The sequence below is a fragment of the Dipodomys merriami genome, unplaced genomic scaffold (genome assembly GCF_024711535.1).
Source record: "Dipodomys merriami isolate MVZ:Mamm:240054 unplaced genomic scaffold, mDipMer1.0.p SCAF_7, whole genome shotgun sequence".
Classification (NCBI taxonomy): Eukaryota; Metazoa; Chordata; class Mammalia; order Rodentia; family Heteromyidae; genus Dipodomys; species Dipodomys merriami.
In genome coordinates, this window is record NW_027206290.1 from 72084010 (window position 1) to 72108776 (window position 24767).

A 24767-nucleotide genomic window follows, 5' to 3' on the forward strand; every position below is an offset into this window, starting at 1 on the left:
GACCCTATGTTCAGTCACTATCACACACACACATACACACAACCCTCTAAATTGTCAGCATCATTTTAGACTTTCACAGAAAGTTTTTTTTTTTTTTTGGGGGGGGGGTCCGGTCGTGGGGCCTGAACTCTGGGCCTGGGCGCTGTCCCTCAGCTCTTCAGCTCAAGGCTAGCACTCTACCACTTGAGCCACAGCGCCACTTCTGGCTTTTTTTCTTTTTGCTTATGTGGTGCTGAGGGATCAAACCCAGGGCCTCAGGCATGCAAGGCAAACGCTCTACCACTGAGCCACCTTCCCAGCCCTCACAGAAAGTTTTTAGCACTAGGACAAAGAATTCCTAAATATCCTTTCTAAGTTCCACAATGGTTAATATTTATTGATTTGCTTTATTTATATAGCTCTCTCTCCCCTCTCTCCTTTCTCCTCTCTCTCCCTCTCCCTCTGTCTTTCCCTCTCCTGTTCCCCCACTCTGTCTATATTTATTTCTGAACATGTTTAGGAATAAGTTGCAGACATCACACACCCTTATGTAAGCCTAAATATTTTAGTGTATATTTCCTAAGCTAAATAATTCTCTTACATAATAGATATTCCTAAACATTTACTGTTTGTTTCTATTGAAATTAAAGAATACATTACTTTGTTTAAATTTACTTACAATTACTTGCTTTAGAGGGAGGTGGTTTAGCAATGAAGACTGTATATTCTATTGGCAACAGATATCCTATATTGTGATTCTTTCTCAGACTCTGACTTTAAATAAGAATTTCTGGTGGGCACATTTGCACAGATTGCTCTATTTAGTGAATTACCTGTTCCTGTGCTCTTATGTGTTAGGCTTTTGACAGTGAGAAACCCTGTATTCATGGGTAAAGAGGTAGGGCAGGGGAAAGCTTTGAATACAAATTTATCTTTATTCTGTAGTCAATAGAGAGCCAATGATAAGTTCACAACAGGGAGTAAGCCAATCAGAGCTGTGTTTCCTGGAGATTAATTTGACAGTTTCTGTGGGATGGAATGAAGGAAGAAGGAATCAGAGCATGAGTCCTCAAGTCTCATGGGCAAAATGATCCCTAGTTTAAGGGCAAATCTCTGCCCAGGTAGAATGGCACCTTCTCTGCATAATGCATCCTTTTCTTTCACCTGTCTTTCAGAACTGGTTAAAGTCATATGGCTATCTGCTTCCCTATGATTCACGAGCATCTGCGTTGCACTCAGGGAAGGCCTTACAGTCAGCAGTCTCCACTATGCAGCAATTTTACGGAATCCCAGTCACCGGTGTGTTGGATCAGACAACGATCGAGTAAGATTTGTGTAGGACATTGTGCCTTTGAGCTTTCTGGACTTACATTTGGGTTTGCATTCACCATACATCCCATACTCATCCTACCTTCCTATCTTTTACTTTGGTAGTACCACCCTGGGAGGGCATATCCTAAAGTCCTTCCTTCTTTCCTTCTTTCCTTCCTTCCTTCTTTCTTTCTCTTTTCTTTCTTTCTTCCTTCCTTTCTTTCTTCCTTCCTTTCTTTCTTCCTTCCTTTCTTTCTTTCTTCCTTTCTTCCTTCCTTCCTTTCTTTCTTTCTTTCTTTCTTTCTTTCTCTTTCTTTCTTTCTGTCTTTTTTTGGTCAGTTGTGGGGCTTGAACTTGGCCTGGGTACTGTCACTGAATTCTTTTGCTTTTAAGGCTAGTGCTATACCACTTTGAGCCACAGCTCCACTTCTGGTTTTTGAGTGGTTAATTGGAGATAAGAATCACACAAGGACTTTCTGCCTGAGCTGGCTTTAAACTGTGATTCTCAGATTTCAGCCTCCTGAGTAGCTAGGATAATAGGCATGAACTACCAGTGCCCACCCCAAAGTACCCTTTCTTATGTGAAGTAGGGGTATACCAGATGAAACAGATAGAAGTTCCAGCTCTACTATTAACTTACTGTGTGATCTTGAAGACAAAGCCCTTGTAGCCCTGTTTCCTTGTGCTACAATGAAGGGTTGGGTTACAGAAGGTCTCTTAAATCTCCTCTGACTCCAGTAACTTACAGTCTTATAAGTTACTCTCTGGAGTTACTTGAAATGTATTCATCTAACTTGAAATTGAGAACTCTTGATTGATAATGGGTTGGCAACTCTTGTTCTACTTTTTCCAACTATCAAACACATTAGTGCCTTTATGTGCTTAGGCCAAGCACCCCACCTTCAGAGGGTCACTATTCATGGAAAGTCACAGTCATCTGACCATGCCAGCCTAGAGTTCATAAGGAGACAAAAATCTCTGGGAGCTACTTAGGAAGTAATAACAAATAAATCCAGGCACAGGGATGGTAGCAATCATTCAGAGTGAAAATAAAGAAGAGGGGAAAAAGAGGGTTGGTTATGGAACTCCATGAAGCCAGCATAGAGGGAGCAGCCAGAAAAGTAGAGGAAGCTGTAGGTGAGTGATATCACAGCAACGAAGGGGGCATGGCACAGCAGGATCAGCTGCTGTGGAGTGATCAAACAGATTTTAGTAACCAAGAGGTCATCAGTAACCTCAGTAGTATAAGTCAGAGGACAATGAGAAGAGAGGTGAGGAGTAGAGATGGCAAGTGAAGGGAAAACTTAAAAGCATCCTGAGAGTGAAGGGGAGGAGAAATGGGTGGTAGCCAGAGGGATGACATTTGTTTTGTTTAAGATGTGAGAGAGTGGAACATGTTTCAGTTTGCTTCAGAAATAGCTAGAGAAGCTACTCAAGCTGTCTAAGACAAGCTATTCATGCCACAAAGGCCTGGAAAAGAGCTGGAGGAAAGCTCCAAAGGAGGTAGTAAGGAATGGGAACCCAAGCTCAGGTGAGAACAGATGGCAGGGCTGGGTGAGGACACAGGGGAGTTGGCAGCAAGTGGAATAGGAAATGCACCTAATTGTGGATCTAGAATCAGTCGGCCCCTTGGGTAAGTCACTCTGATGGAATCATTTTTGTGGATCCAGCATGTTAATTTGAAAAGGGGACTGTTGAATTATGGTTCCCAAATTCTAGATTCCATTATTAGAGGTTTCTAAGCTTTGAAAATGGTGACACTAGGATTTTATGATGCCAAAATTCTGACTAACCTATTCTCTTGACTGTGACATTGTGAAGTACTGTGATAGTACCTTTGCAGCACCTATGATGTGGTTTGCAGACTCACAAGAGCCGCTTAGAGAGCCCAACTCTCTTTCCAGGTGGAAGTTATTTTGAGGGCTTTGCTCAGGCCTCACAGCAGTGCACCCTGGGCCAGAAGCACTGGTGTCTCTGCTGAGGCACCAGCTGGCCTTGGATTTTACTCAGTTCCAGAAAGCCCCGGGCCTGTTGGACAAAGTTCAGAGAGTGGCAGGTGGACAAAGAAAGGGGGAGGCAGAGGGAAGGATCCGAGGGAAGGGGTGGCATTGCCCATCTGCAGTTTTGCCCACACCCCTTCATAGGAAGGAGGTAAAGCATGGGCAACATGAGTATGCTAGAATCATGGGAAGGAGAAGGTTCCTCATTCAATATAAGGCCTGAGTGTAGTACAGTTTGAGGCAGAATTCAGAGATCTGACTTTCAGCTCCCATACTGTGACTTTGGGTAATCATTCCCTTTCTCTGGGCCTATTTCCTAGCCTAGGGATCTTTCCAGGTCTAATTCAGCCTTGCAATGGCAGAGGTATTGAGGTTCTTGTCCTAGAGACTGTTAGTGAAAGGAAGCTTGATTTGCAACTTTGCAAGTACTATTTTTGAGCAACTACCTTAGGAAATTTCACCCATTTATTCATTCAATCATTTATTCAGTCAACAGCATAGTTCCTCTAGCTCACCCTTGTGCTAAGCACTGAAAATTAGGAGGCCCAGCCTGAAGTCGGCTCAGTGGTAGAATGCTTGCCTTGCATGCAGAAGGCCCTGGGTTCGATTCCTCAGCACCACATAAGCAGAAAAAGCCGGAAGTGGCACTGTGGCTCAAGTGGTAGAGAGCGAGCCTTGAGCTGAAGAGCTGAGGGACAGTGCCCAGGCCCAGAGTTCAGGCACCATGACCAACCAAAAAAAAAAAAAAAAGCCCCAGCCTTTGTCAAATTCTAATAATAGTTTACTTCTTTATTAAGCTAAGTTCCAGTCCTGTTTCTAAGTTTCAGTCTTCACTGTTTTCTATATTTTGCAAGTTACTCAGTTTTTCTTTTCCTTCATCTGTAAAATGGGGGTAATAATTTCTGGTTACCTCATAGTGCTTAGAAACAATTTTTTTTGGGGGGGGTGGTCTGGTCGTGGGGCCTGAACTCTGGGCCTGGGCGCTGTCCCTCAGCTCTTCAGCTCAGGGCTAGCGCTCTACCACTTGAGCCACAGCGCCACTTCCGGCTTTTTTTTTTCTTTTTGCTTATGTGATGCTGAGGAAACGAACCCAGGGCCTCATGCATGCAAGGCAAGCACTCTACCACTAAGCCACCTTCCCAGCCCTAGAACCATTTTTTTTTTTAAAAGAGTATGAACGCTGACAAATTTAAATGCATAGTCTAGGGCATGATATCGCTATCATTGTCTTTTATTATTAGTTTGTTGAGTATAGGTCATATTCTGGGCAATGTGAAGCACACTAAGATGAGTGGGACCTGATCAATTTTCTCTAGGGGCTTTTAGTATTTAGTTGAAATAGGCTTTGTCTTCTTTTCTCCATATTGCTAATAGCAACAGCTTTTTATGGTTGTGACTGAAGTCAGACTGTTTTCCTCCAGCGATGTCAGCCTATAGTTTAGCAGATTATTAGGCAGGGAATAGAAAATGTAGGATGGTGTGGCCCCAATAAGCTATAAGCTTATAACTCTCCATCTTCATAAATCCCCAGCAGTGTCCCAGGCTTATTGGTTCCTAAGGTAACTTTATCTGATAACCAACAGTTATCAGGATTTACTAAGTTCTTTTTTTTTTTTTTTTTGGGTCCGGTTGTGGGGCCTGAACTCTGGGCCTGGGCACTGTCCCTCAGCTCTTCAGCTCGAGGCTAGTGCTCTACCACTTGAACCACAGCGCCACTTCCGGCTTTTTTCATTTTACTTATATGGTGCTGAGGAATCAAACCCAGGGCCTCAGGCATGCAAGGCAAGCACTCTACCACTGAGCCATCTTCCCAGCCCAGGATTTACTAAGTTCTAAGCATTGAGCTAGCTGCAGGGTCACAAAAATGGATATAAGATGGTTCTTGGCCCTAAAGAACTTATAATTTATTAGAAGCAACCAAGCAATAGATTTAAAAATCACAATTCAAGCTGGGCACCGGTGGCTCATGACTGTAATCCTCAGTACTCAGGAGGCTGAGACGGAGGATAATGGTTCAAAGTCAGCCCAAACAGGAAAGTTTGTGAGACTCTTATTTCCAATTAACCACCAGAAAACTGGAAGTGGTGTTATGGCTAAAGTGGTGGAGGGCTGAACTTGAGCTGAAGAGCTCAGGGACAGCATCCAGTCCCAGAGTTCAAGCCCCACAACTGACAAAAATATCACAATTCAATGTGAGAAATTGCTACATATAATTATGTTCTATGATTATGCAGATAATTTGTTTTATAATTTTATAATTGTTCAGACACTTTATTTGTTTGCTGACATTTTTTTGGGGGGGTCCGGTCGTGGGGCCTGAACTCTGGGCCAGGGCGCTGTCCCTCAGCTCTTCAGCTCAAGGCTAGCGCTCTACCACTTGAGCCACAGCGCCACTTCCGGCTTTTTCTTTTTGCTTATGTGGTGCTGAGGAATTGAACCCAGGGCCTCAAGCATGCAAGGCAAGTGCTCTACCACTGAGCCACCTTCCCAGCCCTCAGACACTTTATTGATTGATTGGTTGGTTGAATGGTTGATTGACTGATTGTGGTATTGGGTTTTGAACTCAAGGCCTCACACTTGCTAGGCAGTAGCAAGAGCTACTACCAGTAGGCATGATACTAGCTCTTCTGCTTTAGCTATTTTTCAGATAGGATCTGGTACTTTTTGCCCAGAGCTGGCTTCAGACCAAGACCCTCCTTCCTATGTCTCCTACATAGTGGAATTACAGGTGTGAATTACCATTCCCAGTTTTTCTTTTCCATTTCTCTATTTTTATTTATTTTTTTGTGACAAGGTCTTACTATGGCCTCTAACTCATGATCCTCTTATTTTAAATACTGGGATTACAGGCAAGTAACACCATGCCCAGATATTTAGCTATATCTTGAAAATCTACTATGCCATCCTACTGTTAGATTGTTCTAATTCAGTCAGCCAACAAACCACTATCAAACCCCTTCTGTTTTAGTATTACGCCAGCCCTGGGGTTACAAGTAATGCTTCTGTCCTCATGGAGCTCAGAATCTGGTGAGAGAGGTAAAAATGAACAAGAAAGCAAATATTTAATTTCAGGGAGTATAATGCTATGAAGAAATAACAAAATAAGCAAACAGTGATGGGATGGGGTGATCTGTTCAGAAAGAGTGGTCATAGAAACTCTCTTTGAAGAGCAGAGACCTTAATGAAGTAAAGGGACAAATATATGAAAAGAAATGGGGTGCTGCAAGTAAAGGAAACAACAAATATAAAGACCTCAGAGTAGGAAAAGGATTAGCATGTTCATAAAAGCTGTCAAAACTCACTGTGGCTGGGGCATAGTATCAGAAGGGTGACAAGCTATTGAACAGGTGGTAGGGACTAGATCATGCAGGCCTTGTGGGACAGGGCAAGGGACATTACCGCAGATAGGATGCAAAAGAGAAAACTGTGGCTCATGCTGATTCAGTCACTTGTGTGGTCTTAGTTGAGTGGTGGAGATGGAATTATGACCTATGTCTCCTGACTCTATATCTCTTATTCAGTAATGTTTCTTTATATGTGTTTGCGAGTGAATGAATTAATGAATCAGTCAGTCATGTTCCTGTTGGGGACCATCAGAATTTAAGTTGAGTACATACATTGTCATTCAGACTGGGATTGGAGACTAAGCAATGCCTTCCTAGAATGTTCAGTGACCACCATACATATGTATTTGTGTGTGTCCTTTCTATGCCCAGATGGATGAAGAAACCTCGATGTGGTGTCCCTGATCACCCCCACTTGAGCCGAAGGCGGAGAAACAAGCGCTATGCCCTGACTGGACAGAAGTGGAGGCAAAAACATATCACCTACAGGTCTATTAACTCCCTCTCTTCCTCCCTGGCTTTGATCCATGCTCATTCAGTTTTTTGTGCCTGAGGTTTAGGTTGTTCTGGGGTTTAGAATGAAGGCCCAGGAAGTGGGCATCAGGACCAGGTACTGAGAATCTGCAATCTGTTCTTCCTTATATCTTCCACAGGATAGTGACTACAGCTTCAGGTTTTCAGGATTATCTGCTCCTTTGTGGGCTCATTAGCTGTATTCTATTTAACTGCTTACAGTTTTTAGTTACAGAACACAGGGTATGGATTATTTAATAGCTTTCAAATGTGGTAAAGACCATACAGAACTTCTCCTCTTTATCAGTGCTTGCCAAACCCACTGATCTGTATTCCTTCCCCACCCAAAGTCAGCCTGATAGATTACCAAGATGACCAACACAGAGTATCTTGTGCTCTTGTTAGTGTGTGTGTGTGTGTGTGTGTGTGTGTGTGTGTGTGTGTGTGTGTGTGTGTGTGGTACTAAGGTTTAAACTTGGGGCGTATACTTGCTAGACAGATGCTCTTCCACTTGAGCTACATCCCATTCCTCCAGTTATTTCTTAAGGAGTATAAAGAATGAAGATGAGTCACAGTGCCATTCTTTGACTGCCTGGGAAAACCAAGGCTGAACAGTCTCATAAGTTACATTAGTAGACTAAGAACGACGATGATGAAGCCAATTACCACACTAAGACACTATAATTGAAGTGGGCCTAGAGCAAGGGCCAAGAATAGAGTATGCTCTTGGGCTCTTGTTGGCATATCTGATGCTATTTCAGGTGTATCTCTTGGTATAGAGGCAGGACTAAGAGACTATTGGTGTTAAACTAGGGCTCTTCAACTGACAAGCTATAGAGTTTACAACAGGATTTTTTTTTTTTCAGAAATCTGACAAGAGGAGGAAACTTAAGAGAAATCTGTGTTGGGCTGGGAAGGTGGCTCAGTGGTAGAGCGCTTGCCTTGCATGCATGAGGCCCTGGGTTGGATTCCTCAGCACCACATAAGCAAAAAGAAAAAAGCCGGAAGTGGCGCTGTGGCTCAAGTGGTAGAGTGCTAGCCTTGAGCTGAAGAGCTGAGGGACAGCGCCCAGGCCCAGAGTTCAGGCCCCACAACTAGACCAAAAAAAAAAAAAGAGAGAGAGAAATCTGTGTTTAAAATGGGCTAGAAGCCAGGTAGCAGTGACTCACACCTGTAACCCTAGATACTCAGGAGGCTGAGACCTGGAGGATCATTGTTCAAAGCCAGCCTGGGAAGAAAAATCTACAAGACTCCATCTCTATGGAATGATACTGCATCATGCAAAGAACTGAAAGGACCTGGAAAAAAAATTATGTTGTCAGGCCTAGAGAGACAAAAAAAGTTGTATGTTTTCCCTCATATGTAGAAGCTAGAATTCATTTATAAACATGTAAGTAAAGACATTAAATGGTATCCAAGTATATACAAATATATTAACTGAAATATGGTCAATTCAAGGAAGAATTTAAATAGTATAATTCAGCCAGGTGTCGGCAGCTCAGACTTGTAATCCTAGATACTCAGGAGGCTGATATCTGAGGATCACAATTCAAAGCCAGGTTCAGGCCAAAAAGTCCTGGTGAGACTCTTATCTCCAATTAGCCACTCAAAAACAAGAAATGGAGCTGTGACCCAAAGTGATAGAGCACTAGCCTTGAGCAAAATTGCTCAGGAACAGCACCCAGGCTCTGAGTTCAAGCCTCACAACTCACAAAAATAAAATAAAAATAGTGTAATTCCTTAGAAAGGCAGAATTAAAGTTCAACAAAATAAACACTAGCCAGGTGCTGGTGGCTCATGCCTGTAATCCTAGCTACTCAGGAGGCTGAGATCTGAGGATTGAGGTTCAAAGCCAGCAGGCAAGAAAGTCCATGAGACTCTTATCTCCAGTAAACTACTTAGAAAAAAATAAGTCATAAGTGGTGCTAAGGCTCAAGTGGTAGAGCACTAGCCTTAAATAAAAGGAGCCCAGGAACAGCACCCAAGCCTAGAATTCAAGCCCCAGGAAGCCGGGCGCTGGTGGCTCACGCCTGTAATCCTAGCTACTCAGGAGGCTGAGATCTGAGGATCGCGGTTCAAAGCCAGCCCGGGCAGGAGAGACAGTGAGACTCCTATCTCCAATAAACCACCAGAAAACCGGAAGTGGCGCTGTAGCTCAAGTGGTAGAGCGCTCGCCTTGAGCTGAAGAGCTGAGGGACAGCGCCCAGGCCCAGAGTTCAAGCCCCACGACCAACAATAAATAAATAAATAAATAAATAAATAAATAAATAAATAAATAAATAAATAAATAAATAAATACCAGGAAATGGGTACTTGAAAGGGATGGGGTAGGTCAAGGAGAAAGGAGAGGAGTAGATGAATGAAAATGAGAAGTTGGGGAAAAATATAGTCAAAATATAATGTATAGCCTATAAAATTAAGAAAAGTCAGGGAAAGGTAGGTTTGAAGGGCTGGAGGAAGATGTTAAAAGGGTGAAATTAAGACACATTGTATTCTCAAGATGTTTTGTTGAATGGCAACTCTTTTGTACAACTACTTAAAGATCATTTTAAAAATATTTAAGCCAGGCGCCGGTAATCCTAGCTACTCAGGAGGCTGAGATCTGAGGATCTCCGTTCAAAGCCAGCCTGGGCACAAAAGTCCGTGAGACTCTTATCTCCAATAAACCACTAGAAAACCAGAAGTAGTGCTGTGGCTCAAGTGATAGAGCGGTTGTCTTGAGCTGAAGAGCACAGGGATAGTGCCCAAGCCCAGAGTTCAAGCTCCACAACCGACCAAAAAAAAAAAAAATTAAAGTTCTCCTAAATGGTATGAAGTTTTCTAATGAATTATTGTTTATAGGGACATAATTTATTTTTTGTCTGTCATAGGGTCTGAACTCTGGGCCTGGGCACTGTCCCTCAGCTCTTGGCTAGCATTCTACCACTTGAGCCACACACTACTTCCGACTTTTTCTGCTTATGTGGTGCTAAGGAATCGAACCCAGGGCCTCATGCATGCAAGGCAAGCAGTCTACCACTGAGCTACCTAGAGACATAATTTCTAAGTGAGAGCTTGAACTTAAAGGAAGCAGTGATGTTGACATAGAAAAAAAATTAGCAAATAACAATGCAAATATGTAGCTGTAAAGACTGGACACTGGGACTATTGGGAAAAGCTAGTTTAAAAATGTCTGATGAGAGCCGGGCGCTGGTGTTTCATACCTGTAATCCTAACTATTCAGGAGGCTGAGACCTGAGGATGATGGTTCAAAGCCAGGCTGGGCAGGAAAGTCCATGAGACTCTGATCTCCAGTAAACCACCAGAAAACTGGAAGTGGCGCTGTTGTTCAAGTGGTAGAGCACTAGCCTTGAGCTGAATTGCTGAGGGACAGCGTCCAGGCCCAGAGTTCAAGCCCCATGACAAAAAAAAGTCTGATGTATTATTCATATCATGTTTTTATGGTGGTTTATAAAATTCTATTTGCCTTTTTCAAGCCGGGAGCCGGTGGCTCACGCCTGTAATCCCAGCTACTCAGGAGGCTGAGATCTGAGGATTGTGGTTCAAAGCCAGTCTGAGCAGGAAAGTTCGTGAGACTCTTATCTCCAATAAACCGCTAGAAAACCGGAAGTGGTGCTCTGGCTCAAGCGGTAGTGCACTTGCCTTGAGATGAAGAGCATAAGGTCAGCGCCCAAGCCCAGAGTTCAAGCCGCATGACAAAAAAAAAAAAAAAAACTTACATAAAATTCTTTTTGCCTTTTAAAAAAGAAAGTGTTTTAAAAAAATTAAAAACGGGCTGGGAAAGGTAGCTCAGTGGTAGAGTGCTTGCCTCACATGCATGAGGCCCTGGGTTCCATTCCTCAGCACCACATAAGCAGAAAAGGCCAGAAGTGGCACTGTGGCTCAAGTGGTAGAGGGCTAGCCTTGAGCTGAAGAGCTCAAGGACAGTGCCCAGGCCCCACGACTGGCAAAAAAATAAAGAAAGAAAAAATAAAGAAAAAGAAAAAGATTTGATGAGCTCTGGTGGCTCATGCCTATAATACTATCTACTAGGAGGCTGAGATCTGAGGAATGTGGTTCAAAGCCTTCCAGGACAGGAAAATCTATTGTTAGTGAAATGAGCTTTAAACATCAAAAAAGCTGGAAGTGGAGCTGTGGCTTAAGTGGTAGAACACTAGCCTTGAACATAAAAGCTCAGGCACAGTTCTCAGGCCCTGAGTTCAAACCCCAACATCACCACTTTAAAAAACAAAACTATTCTGATTGAGACAGGTAGAAAGATCTAGAATTCAGCCTTAGGCTAGCTGGACCAATGGGCTATCCTGCCTCTGAATTACCTAGAGCTCCATTTATCTCAGGCCTTCTGTTCCTCCCTAATGATTTTCCCCTCTCTCCTCAGCATTCACAACTATACCCCAAAGGTGGGTGAGCTAGACACACGTAAAGCTATTCGCCAGGCTTTTGATGTGTGGCAGAAGGTGACTCCACTGACCTTTGAAGAGGTGCCATACCATGAGATCAAAAGTGATCGGAAGGAGGCAGACATCATGATCTTCTTTGCTTCTGGTTTCCATGGTGACAGCTCCCCATTTGATGGGGAAGGAGGATTCCTGGCCCATGCCTACTTCCCTGGCCCAGGGATTGGAGGAGACACTCACTTTGACTCAGATGAACCATGGACCCTAGGAAATGCCAACCATGATGGTAAGACCACCAGGGGATGGGAGTGGGGGAACAGTCCTAGGTTGCTTAGATGTCAGGGAAAGAAGCTCCAAGGAAAAGCTTGGAGGAAGCCATAAATGTCAGTCTTACTTTCAAGAACTAAGAACCCAATAGTGTAAAAAGTGTGATCTGATAATACTCTACACTTGATGTTACCTAACCTTACCAGGCCAGCGATGGGTCAAAACACTTATGAGATGGTCTAATTGGGCTGAGGCAGGCTTATACCACGAGTTAGAAGAAAAAAATGATGTGTTAGAGGCTTGAGAAAAAGGTTAACAAGGTATTAAAGTTGAAAGTGATAGACTGATCCCATGGTTATTCTAACAGGCACCATAATTATTCTAGTTTTGGGATAACTTGCACTATATTACTATGGTTCAGTGGAGCAGGAGACAATACTATACAGGAGCAGTAAGAATGCCTTTCAGGTGGTCAAAGTGTTCCTCACCATTATTTACTCACAAAGCACTTACTTAGTAAGACCTCCCCGTCCCCCAACACTTCATTTGGCAATACTGATCTCAAAAGCCTTGCCAGACAGATGTTCTACTGCTTGAGCCACACATCCCAGTTATTTTAGTTTCTGTTTTAGGTTTGTTTTTTTTTGGTCGGTCGTGGGACTTGAACTCTGGGCTTGGGCGCTGTCCCCGCGCTCTTCAGCACTGTGCCACTTCCGGTTTTCTAGTGGTTTATTGGAGATAAGAGTCTCACAGACTTTCATGCCTGGGCTGGCTTTGAATAGTGATCCTCAGATCTCAGCCTCCTGAGTAGCTAGGATTACAGGCCTGAGCTACCAGCGCCCAGATATTTTAGTTGTTTTTTTTTCTTATAATTATACCTGAGCCATTCTAAGACTGAGATTCTCCTATTTATGCTTCCTGTATAGATGGAATGGCAGGCATGTGCCACCATGCCCAGTTTTTTCCTGTTGTTTGGACTTTTTATTTGGTTTTGTTTTTTTGGTCCTGGGGCTTGAACTCAGGGTCTGGGCGCTATGGCTGAGCTTTTTCACTCAAGGCTAGTGTTCTACCACTTTGAGGCACAGAGCCACTTCTGGTTTTCTGGTGGTTAATTGGAGATAAGAGTTTCACAGATTTTCCTGCCTGGGCTGGCTTTGAACCATGATCCTCAGATAACAATCCTCTGAGTAGCCAGGATTACAGACATGAGCCACCTGGGCCCTGCCCAGTTTTTTATTGGTTGAAATAAGGACCACAAACTGGGAGGCGGGGGAAGGGGTGACATTGTATCCCTCAAAATAAAATTAAAGAAATAGGAGGTCTCATTTTTTTTTCCAGGCTGGCCTCAAATTGCAATTCTTCCAATCTCTGCCTCCTGCATGGGATTACAGGTGTGAAAGCCAGTTTGCCTTGCATTACGCCCAATTTGAGATGAAGAGTTCAGGGCTCAAATAGCACTCAGTTCAATCCCTAGTTCAACTTTCTGCCTGTGTGACTAGTGACAGTTTGCCCTCAGTTTCCTTATGTGGAAAACAAGGGGCTGAACTAGGTGATCTTTAAGGTTCCTTCCAATTATAATGTGACATGATACCAAGTCTGCAAAGACTAGGGGCATCTGAACAATTTTAAGACCAAAACAAAACAAAAAACAAGCTGGACCTTGGTGGCTCTTGCCTATAATCCTAGCTACTCAGGAGGCTGAGATATGAGGATCACACTTTGAAGCCAGGCCAAGAAGACAAATCCAAGAAACTCTTATCTCCAATTAACCAGCATAAAGTCAGAACTGGAGGTGTGGCTCAAGTGATAGAGCATCAGCCATAAGTAAAAAAGATGAGCAAGAATGAGAGTGAAAATGAGAGAGATTGACTCCAGGTCTTTCACTTGGAAATGCTGATTTTCTTTAATTTATTATTATTATTATAAAGGTGATGTACAAAGGTGTAATAGTTACATAAACTAGATAAACAGTACATTTCTTTTTTAAAAATAATTTATTTTTTTGTTGGTCGTGGGGCTTGAACTCTGGGCTTGGGTCCCTGCACTCTTCAGCTCAAGGTGACTGCTCTACCGCTTGAGCCATAGCACCACTTCCAGTTTTCTAGTGGTTTATTGGAGATAAGAGTCTCACGGACTTTTGTGCCCAGGCTGGCTTTGAACCGAGATCCTCAGATCTCAGCCTCCTGAGTAGCTAGGATTACAGGCATAAGCCACTGGCGCCCGGCTTACATTTCTTTTTAGACAGTGTTACTACTCTCTTCTCTCTCCAAGTTTTCCCCTCCCTTCCCTGCCCACGAGTTGTATAGTTCATTCTCAACATTATGTCTACTAAGTACCACTGCTACATTTGTTTACCCTTTGTCCCTCCATTTCTGTGCTCCCCTTACCCTGCCAAAGACAGATAAACAAACAAGACAAAAAGAAAAGAAAGCCGGGCACCAGTGGCTCACGCCTATAATCCTAGCTACTCAGGAGGCTGAGATCTGAAGATCATGGTTCAAAGCGAGCCCAGGCAGGAAAGTCTTTTTTCTCTTTTTTCTTTTCTTTTTGTTTGGTCCAGTCGTGGGGCCTGAACTCTGGTCTTGGGCGCTGTCCCTCAGCTCTTTACCTCAAGGCTAGCGCTCTACCACTTGAGCCACAGTGCCACTTCCGGCTTTTTTCTTCTTGCTTATGTGGTGCTGAGGAATCGAACCCATGGCCTCAGGCATACAAGACAAGCGCTCTACCACTGAGCCACCTTCCCAGCCCCAACTGTGAGACTCTTATCTCCAATAAAACCACTAGAAAACCGGAAGTGGCGTTCTGGCTCAAGTGGTAGAGCACTTGCCTTGAGCTGAAGAACTGAGGGATAGCTCCCAGGCCCAGAGTTCAAGCCCCACCACCAACAAAAGAAAAAGAAAGAAAAGAAAAGAAAACAGCACCAAAGAAAAACCTCTTTATTTCCATTTCCTGGAGCTCATTTCAATAAATATTATTTTATATAATCAGATGCACATAGGCATAGGGGCTTTGTGTTCCTTTGCTAGGGGTATCCTCCTTTGGTCTCACTGTGTGTGAATGCTTAGAGTCCTTTATAATTTATCATATCCCTGTGTAGGAAATGCTGATTCTTAAGTAAGTTTGGGAAACAGCGAGCAGCTCTCTGTTCTTAATACTGCTTCAGGCTATAAGCATAATATCCAAGTCCCCTCTCCTCAGAGGCCATGTCTGGTGTCTGAAGCTGGAGCTTCACTCCTCTGGGAACACTCTAAATCACTGTATGGTTCAGGGATTGATAACTTTCAGCTTATCTGTTTCAGATTTGTTCAAGAAATAGTTGGCTAAGGCTCAGCCTAGATAGTGTTATGAAATCATTACATTTCTCTTTGTCCTCCTCCCTCTTCAAATTTTTGTTTTCTTTCCTATGAAACTTCATTTCCTCTACTCTAATATCTTTTTTTTTTGGGGGGGGGGGTCCGGTCGTGGGGCCTGAACTCTGGGCCTGGGCGCTGTCCCTCAGCTCTTCAGCTCAAGGCCAGCACTCTACCACTTGAGCCACAACAGCTTACTCTAATATCTCTACCCTATGTCCTGAACGTATTTCCTGGCTTTCTGCATAACTATTTTTATTTATCTCATTCTTGTTTTTGGATTGGTATCAACAAATGCCTGTCTTTGCTAACTGATAAGGTTAAGAGAACTTCTATTTTTGAGGCCAAGTTATGTGCCCAGCACTATTAGCTGATATGGTTTTAGTGGTAGTCTTGGTAGAAACAAGTGAATTTTTCTTTTAAAGTGTTTGGCAAAGGGATGTTGTCCAGTGGAGGTGATAGGAGGATGTTCTTACTCCTCAGTCTCCTTCTGCCCAGCTCTAGGGATTTATACTCCCCAACTCCTTGGAGTGGGGGAGAACTGGTGGTATGCAGGAGAAGGACCTAGAAGCTGTGAATGAGTACCCCTCTTGCCTGTCCTACCCTAGTTTTGAACAACCTCCAGTTCTGATAGAAATTCTAAGATAGTTAATGTCTTCTTTGGACAGTAGTCAGGATCTCTTTGGAAAATGAACCAGATACAGCTCACAATCATGGAAACATACCTCTGGTGAGCTGGTACATACTGCTCCAAGACAAGTTTTGTTAGGAAAGGAAAGGAGATTTATTGAGCACCTGGATATTATCTCATTTAATTTCCACATAGACTCAGCAAAGGAGAGACAGAGGTCTCCTGGGAAAATTTTATTATTAGCTTTCTTCCCCCACTCCCTACATTTTCATTATGAAAACCTTCAAACTCCAGAAAGCAGGGAGGAGGATTATGATCTCCAGGTACCCATTGCCTACTTCAATAATCAACACTGTATCATTTCTATTTCACTTCATGCATTTTAAAGAAAATCCTGGGTCTATCACTTCAACGGTGAATTCTTTAGTATGTACTTATGGTAAAGACTCACTTTTTCTTTTCCACTCAAGGCTGGTGCTCTACCACTCCTCCATTTCCAAGACTCACGTTTAACATAAACCACAAAACAATCAAACCCAACAAAGGTAACAATTTCTTACAATCTAATACCTAGTTTGTATTCACTTTCCCAAATTACCTCAGAGATGTCTTTTCTAGTTGCTTGTTTGAATCAGGAAGAAAACAGGATCCGCACACCAACTTGGCTGTCCACTAAAGCTCTTGCAATTTAAAAGTTAGACTCCCCATACCCCCACTATCTTCCCTTGTCTTAAAGAAGCTGGGTCATTTGTCCTGAGTAATTAGGCTTGAGTAGTCTCAGGTTTACTTTTAACCTATCTCTCTTCCCATGAATCCTGAATATTAGTAATTCGATTATAGGCCTGATTAGACTCAGCTTCAACTTTTTAAAAAGAATCCTCTCTCAGTGGTACTGGTACTTCCTGTTCACTGCCTCAGGAAGCACAGACAGTACAAGGTTGGCAGGGTATCCTACTTTAAAGCAAAATAAACAAGTCTGGAAGCATGGCTCAAGTGCAGATGCCTTGAGTTCAAACCTCAGCCCTCAGCATCACCAAACAAACAAAATCACCAAACAAACAAAAAGATGTCTACTGTCCAACCCAAACCACCTAAATCAGAATTCCCCTCCCCAGGTTTAAGGGGCTCCCTGGAGAACCACTGCATTGTGCAGGTGCTTCTCATTCTCTACCTTATTGAGCCTGTGAATGGACAAGCTAGCCCACCATGCCTTAAAGCCAGTTTCTGGAGCTACTTCCAGAAACTTCTCCTGTTCTCATTTCTCTCAAATGAGTCAACCAGTGAAATCAGCAGATAGTCATTAAGCTCCTGTGGGAGAGAACCCAGCCGTGTGCCACTTTGTCATAGGGCAAGGCGACAAGACAGGAAGAGCCTTCGTGACCATACCGTGCCTTAGAGGATAGAGCCCTTCCACACTTACGTCACCAGCTCTTCCCCCGCCCAGAGGCTGGGAACAACAGGGATCCCAGTCTCCATTTTACAGATGAGGAAAGTCAAGGTCTCCCAAGGGGTTGAGAAGTTCACACACTAGATGTAAATGGCAGAACTAGATGTGAATCTGGGACTCCACATCTTAACAGTCTCTCTCCCAGTCACAACCCCCCTTCTCATGTCTCCCCCTCCCCCCACACCCTTACCAAAAAAATTCTGCTGCAGGCCATCTAAAGACTTGGAAGAATATTGAGCTTTTGATACTTCCATCTGGGGTACTCTCACCTTAGAGGCTGAAAGCTTGCCCCCAAGGAGCTCACAGTCCTGGAGTGGGGGAGACTATAAAGGCTGTAATTATCGTAACCCACGAAGTGGCCTCAGAGAATGCTGGGAGAGTGAAGGAAGCACAGTCTCCAGCAGCTGGGAGCATCCAGCAGGCTTTCTGGAAGATAGACTCTGAGCTGCAGTCTGGAGTTGGGAAAAGGCTATTTCAGGTGGGGGGACCAACACTAATGAGACAATCAAGGTGAAGGGAATCCTTTGTGGGGCTGGAGGAGTCAAGGAGATGGAGGAGTCAGGTAGGAAGGTCCTAAGAGACAAGGACACTGGCATAGCTAAGCAGGCTGTATGGAATGCGGGAAGGCCAGGGACTTCGGGAAACACTAGATTTGAAGGGTGCTGGTTCTTGCACATATCTCAACACAGATATGCTAATTAATAGTGTGAGGCTTCTGTGCCAGGAGCAGATATAAGCATCTTATATACCTTGTTTCACTCATCTTCATTCACTCCTATTCCTATGAGAAAGATAGCATTGTTCTCTTCATTTTACAGAGGGAGAGATCTAAAATGTCACACTGCTAGACATGGCAGGAACCCCATAGTCCTGACCACTAAACAGTCTACCAGAAGAGCCTCCTGCCCTGGAGGCACCAGGGCATCCACAGCAGATCTCCTCATACAGTTCATCTCCCTCTCCCATGCTTATGAAGCCCTCCTGCCCATCTCCTGCCCTCCTCCCCAGAGCTCTCTAGGTTTCTGTACAGTAGGATGCTGGCTCCCTAGCTCTTCTCTTCCATTTGGGTCCCTGGGACAAACCTGCAGTCCCCTGTCCTTGAAGGGGTTACTCCTTTTCTCTGAAAGCCCAAGCCAAGGACAAAGGAGTCTCAGAGCCCACAGCCCAGCTCCTGGGCTCCTTGCTGAGATTCTTGTGGCCCAATCTCGAGGAGGGACCTAGTCAGGAGATAGGGCCCCCTGAACAGCTTGTCCCAGGTAGAGAAGCAAGCCAGGAGCAGAGCCAGGGCAGCCCCAGGAAACAGAGCTGCCTTCCGCAGGCCTGAGTAGCCTGCCTTTGTTTGGGATGGAGCTCAACGATGAGCTCATACCTCCCTTGCTGCCAGAGGACCAGGACCTTGAGGGCTGCCTGGCCTTCTCCTGCCAGCCATCTCTTCCCAGCAGAAGGTCAGCCCCAGGCTTCTGGCCAACCTTGCACTGATCTTGCCCATCCCCCTTCCTTTCCAGGCTCAAAGGTGGCTTAGCTGAGGACACTGGTAGCATCGGTGGAGTGGCAGGCTCTCGTGTTCCATAATCTGGGTCTGCCCCATAGTGTTCTCTTTTCCCAATCCTTATCCAGAAAGGCTAAACAGTTCCCACTTGTTCTGACCCTCATGGGGCCTTGATAGAGCCAGAGTGAGCAGCAGGCTTCCTGACTCCTGGCAGCCTTCCTGGACTTAGAGGTGAAGAAAAGACTCAAAGATGTGCCTAGGGCACATGCAAAAGAAGTATACAAATGCCAGAGGTCAAGGAAAATAGGGGTCTGTAATGACACATAGGCACAACAACTGTCTATACAGTGGTGTGTCCAATTTCTGGTCCTGGGCATTGCTTACCAACACTTTGGTTACTTAATACACACACACACACACACACACACTCAGACCTTGCACACACACACACACACACACACACACACACACACACACACACACACACTCAGACCTTGCTCTGCCCCAGGCTTAATGCAGAAGCTCAGGAGGGCTGAGTCTTCTTGTTCACTGGCCTTGGGCTTCCTTTCCGGTGGGTGAGTTTCTTCCCCTTCACATATTATAAGAACAGCAGCATTTAGGGCCAGGTCACATACTTCATATGTTTTCTTATATTCACTCATCCAACCTTTCACTCCAGTTTAGAAATGGGGAGGGTAGACCTACTAGGCCCTGTCACAAGCTGGTAGGGGTAAGAGCTGGGAATGAAGGTATCTTGTCCCACCACTGTTTCACGCTTGGGGTCCTGTCTTCCACTCTCAGCACCTGGATTATGTGTCTACCCATACTGGAATCCTCATCTTGATCCTGGTTAGTATTTCAGTTAACATTTCTGAGACTGGTGTCCAGCTGACTGAGAGCTGACCTACACCTAGGGCTCTTTACTTTGGATCTGAAGCTGACCACCAGCCAGCTATGCCAAGGACTTTCTTTGCTTGTCCCCACCACTACTGCCTTGGCTCAGAGCCTTTGCACCTCCCACTTAGACTCTTGTAGTGACTTCTGAACTAACCACCGTTCCTCCTGCCTCAAGCCCCATGTCCCTTTAACCCTTCCCACAACCATAACCAGGGAGCTGTCATCACACTCCCACCTCCACTCCTGCTTATACCCTGCGTTGGCTGAGAAGTCAATCCAAACTCCTTTGTAGGGCATTACAGAGCTCTGCTTGCCAGCCTGGCTGACCTCATCTCACTCTAGCCCTCCCCTCACGCTTTGTTCCAGAGCCAAGTGGAATGAAACTCCTTGTTCCTGGACCTGCTTTGGAGCATTCCCTCTGCCAGGATGCCACCCCCACCCTCTTCCTCTCCTACCCCTGAATCCCTTTCAAGACCCAACATTTAATTAAGCTTTTGCTTTCTGAAGTCTTCCCTGAGTATTTCCTTCCACATTTAAATGCCCCCATCCTCTTCAGAATCCCCCTCATCCCTTACATCCATCTGGGACAAAACACTCAGAACACTGTGTCACTCAAGTCATTTCTCCAAGTGCCACTCTATATCAAGAGGCAAGGATTGGGTCTCAGCTCTGTATATCCTGATAGCCAGATAAGGGCCTGACACAAGGCAATGTTTTTCAGTGTTTGCCCAACTAATGGATTGACTGACTGATACCTAAGTGGGTGCTCTTGGTCCCTTCTCCACAGGGAACGACCTCTTCCTGGTGGCTGTGCACGAGCTGGGCCATGCGCTGGGACTGGAGCACTCCAATGACCCTAGTGCCATCATGGCACCCTTCTACCAGTACATGGAGACACACAACTTCAAGCTTCCCCAGGATGATCTCCAGGGAATCCAGAAGATCTACGGTGTGTGGTGGGGAAAGAGGGCCATTTCACCTTCTGTAGGGCTGAACTGTGGCTAGCTGTCTGGAGGGAAGGGGAGTTGTGCCATTCATCAACATTGCTGCTGTTTCTTTGTGAGCCAGCTTTTATGAGGTCCCCCCAGCACACTTGGGAAACCTAGGAGTGGACTGACAGTAACTGAGGGAGAAAGCGAGGGGAGGGACAAAATGAGGATTACTCATTCTTCTTAGCCCCTTCCCCTGCCACACATGCTTCCCTCAAGAATCACACAGCTGTCTGAGTATTCCTGATACAAGTTAATGAGTATCCTCAGCTTTGATCTCAAAAAAAACCAAAAACAACCACAATAGTGAGATGCTAGGCTCCTATGTTGATAAGATATGAATGGCCCTCCATCATGGCTCTTTCATATCATATCACACACAAGTTCTCATCCTAGTCATCAGTTGTGAGATGGGAAGACCAGTTTACTTGAGCAAATGCTGGTCATTACTCTGGAGGAGATTCCCTGTTCAGATCTCTGGATCTTAACAGGTAAAGCAGAAGAGGGTAGGGTGGAAGCAGTAAGTATGAGAAGGTGTTTCAAAGGCAGAATGGACAGGACCTGACAGAGCAGATGCAGTGGTGGAGCGATGGGATTCACCAGTCTGTAGTAGAAAGACCTGGGCTGAGATACTGACTTGGGATCTTTGATATTTAATACAATAGTCACTAGCCACAGATGGCTATTGAATTGAAATATATAGTAAAATTAAATGTCTTTGTGATGAGCTCTGATGTTAAAGCATCTTTCTAATCAAGAGTTTGCATCAGACTCCTGGAGTGGTGGCTGTCTATTGAAATCATCTTAAGATTCCAATTTTAGCCAGGTGCTGGTGGCTTATACATGTAATCCTAGCTACTCAAGAGGCTGCCCAGGCAGGAAAGTCCATGGGACTCTTATCTCCAGTTAACCACAGAAAAAGCCAAAGGTGGTACTGTAGTGCAAGTGGTAGAACACTAGCTTTGAGCAAAATGAACTTAGGGACAGTCCAAGACTGGGGGGAAAAAAAAGATTTTTTTTTTTTTTTTAATGATTGGGTGTGCTTCCCGAGGAGATGAACTTTTAAAAGTCCCCAGATGATCCTAATATGTACTCAAATTGAGAGGCACTACACCAGGATGAAAGAAAACAAGTGAAGAGGGTTCAGGGCACCCCAATCTTTAGAGAAGAGTAGACATCGCAATAAAGGAGGCTCAGAGGGCCAGGCGCCGGTGGCTTACACCTGTAATCCTAGCTACTCAGGAGGCTGAGATCTGAGGATCACGGTTCAAAGCCAGCCTGGGAAGGAAAGTCAGTGAGACTCTTATCTTCAATAAACCACTAGAAAACTGGAAGTGACACTGTGGCTCAAGTGGTAGAGTGCTCGCTCGCCTTGAGCTGAAGAGCGCAGAGACAGTGCCCAAGCCCAGAGTTCAAGCTCCACAATGGACCAAAAAAAAAAAAAAAAAAAGGAGGCTCAGAGGAACAGCTGCTGAGGTTGCAGGGAGCCCAGGAGAGCACAGGATCCTGGAAAAGGAGTGTTTCTAGGATCTTGCTATTCAATGTGTGGACCCCAAAGCAGCAACAGCCACATCACTTGAGATCTTGAAGATATGCAGGCCCCATACTGAGCCCTCTGAGTCATAATCTGCACTTTATCCAGATCCCTAGATGATTCATATGCTCAACAAAGTTTGAGTCAATAACTGTTGGATTCCATAATACAGAGGTCACTGATGATCTTGGCAAGTGGTTTGGGTGGGGAGCAGGTTGAAGAATGAAGGAGATGGAAAAAATGGGCCAGTCTGTATGCAGGAAAGCAGAGAAAGAGGCATGGGATTCTGACCATGAGGAAGAACAAATTTGTTCTTATAACAGAAGACAGAAAGAGGGAGGGAGAGGGAAAGAGAGAGGGAGAGGGAGAGAGAGAGAGAAAGAGAGAGAGAGAGAGAGAGAGAGAGAGAGAGAGAGAGAGAGAGAGAGAGAGAGAGAGAGAGAGAGAGAGAGAGAGAACACTATCAGATTTAGGAATTAAGAAGAGGAGTGTCCCTATCCAGTGGCTATTTCTATTTACTTTTTGAAGACTGGGGGAGTTAACTCAGGGTGAATTGATGGGTGGCCAGGTGACAGGCTTGACCAGGAACTGCCCGCAGTAATGGTAGAGAGCCCCAGAGAACCATTGGCTCTTCTCTAAGATGCAGCCTCTCTCTCCAGGACCACCAGCAGAGCCTCTGGAGCCCACAAGGCCCCTCCCTACACTCCCAGTCCGCAGGATCCACTCACCATCTGAGAGGAAACATGAGCGCCAGCCCAGGCCCCCTCGGCCACCCCTTGGGGACCGACCATCCACTCCAGGCACCAAACCCAACATCTGTGATGGCAACTTCAACACGGTGGCCCTCTTCAGGGGCGAGATGTTTGTGTTTAAGGTAGGGCTGATGGACAGGTGCCACTGAGGTCCTTTTACTCCTTCCCCCACCACAGACCTGGGGAGACTCTTGCTCTGGAACCAGGCTACTGTAGAGCTTGGACAAGAACTGGCCTAGTGGCCAGGACCTGGAGGTCTCTTTCTGCTGCTGCCAGGTAAGTCAGCTTGTTTCCAAGAGGTGAAGGGATAAATATTGTTGGGTTGACAACTTGCTTGGGGGTTAATGATGGGGATGGAACTGCAAATAGTTTCTGTCTTGACATTGAGCAAGTTGCCCCCCTTTGAACCTCAATTGTCCATCTGAAACTGGGGGAAATCATCCTTCTAGTAATGAATGTGTGAAGATCAAACTGCTATGCAGAAAGGCTCAAGGTAGGGTCAGTGGTAGCTGAATCTGCAGATCCTGCCAGGTCCTGAGACACTGGCACTGGCCAAGCTATATCTTATCATCCATTCTGGGCTTGTCATATAAGCCATGGCTGACTGGGCATGATGTTCTGCAGACTTGGCCCATACTGGGTGTCAGTTTTAGTATAACATCTAAAGGTCAGAGGATCAAGAAGCAGGACAGGACTGAGGAAGAAGCTGAGCAGCAATGTAGACCTGTTACCCTCATAAGGAACTCTAGAGGCAGAATGGCCCATCAGACTCATTCCATGTTGGCCCCAAATCACTAGGACTTTATACTATCCTGTCTCATTCGTGACCAGTGGGAAAGCTCTCTGAAGCCAACACCACCCCCAGATGGGCTGACAATGGAAAATTTCCTTCTGGCTTCACCTCTGGCCACCAGGGCAGCAGTGTTCACCGATCTGGTTAGCTGTGCAGCAAGTCTCCATCACACTGGGCAATGGAGGTTTCCCCAGGGAACTTCGAGTACAGAGCAAGAAGTAACCAGCCTCAGTCTCACTCAGTGGTTCTAAGGCATATCATTTGGCCTTTTCTTTTTCTTCCAAGTTGTGGGGCTTGAACTCAGGGCCTGGGCTCTATCTCTGAGCCTTTTTACTCAATGCTAGCATTCTACCTCTTTGAGCCACAGCTCCACTTCTGGTTTTCTGGTGGTTAACAAGAGATAAAAGTTTCATGGACTTTCTTTCTTGGGCTTGCTTTGAACCATGATCCTCAGATGTCAGCCTCCCGAGTAGCTAGGATTACAGGCACAAGCCACCAGTGCCTCATCATTTGGCCTTTCTCAAGATAATATCTCAGCAACACCAGTGATGAGGAAAAAAGAGGAAAAAAAAAAAAAAAACACCTGAAAACAATGCTCTAAGTTCAAGCCTCACTATTGCAGCGTGTGCACGCATGCATGCACCCACCCACACACAAAATACCTCAGACTGGGGCTGGGAAGGTGGCTCAGTGGTAGAGTGCTTGCCTTGCATGCATGAGGCCCTGAGTTCGATTCCTCAGCACCCCATAAGCAAAAAGAAAAAGCCAGGAGTGGTGCTGTGGCTCAAGTGGTAGAGCGCTAGCCTTGAGCTGAAGAGTTGAGGGACAGCGCCCCGGCCCAAAGTTCAGCCCCCACGACTGGACCAAAAAAAAAAAATCTCAGACTGATTTGGAAGAGTTGTGAAGTCAAAATGAAGCTTTAAAGAAGTCAGAATAAAAATCCATTAAAGCCCAGTGCTGGTGGCTCACGCCTATAATCCTAGCTACTCAGGAGGCTGAGATCTACAGATCATGGTTTAAAGCCAGCCAGGGAAGGAAAGTATGTGAGACTCCTATCTCCAATTAACCAACAGA

The 24767-nt window shown here is 45.1% G+C and overlaps 1 protein-coding gene across 2 annotated transcripts in view; it reads left to right on the forward strand.

Moving 5' to 3' along the window:
- Window positions 1-24767, forward strand: part of Mmp24 (matrix metallopeptidase 24) — a 51950-nt gene that overhangs the window by 20172 nt on the left and 7011 nt on the right. Inside the window, exons 1-6 of one of the 2 annotated variants that reach the window (XM_070007141.1) lie at window positions 1163-1303; window positions 7007-7123; window positions 11526-11830; window positions 16263-16337; window positions 20413-20574; window positions 22808-23022. In XM_070007141.1, coding sequence (XP_069863242.1) covers window positions 1248-1303; window positions 7007-7123; window positions 11526-11830; window positions 16263-16337; window positions 20413-20574; window positions 22808-23022 — 930 coding nt within the window. In that variant the 5' untranslated portion in view covers window positions 1163-1247. Of the gene's footprint in view, window positions 1-1154; window positions 1304-7006; window positions 7124-11525; window positions 11831-16262; window positions 16338-20412; window positions 20575-22807; window positions 23023-24767 lie in introns of those variants that run through there. The other variant, XM_070007140.1, reaches the window with a different exon arrangement.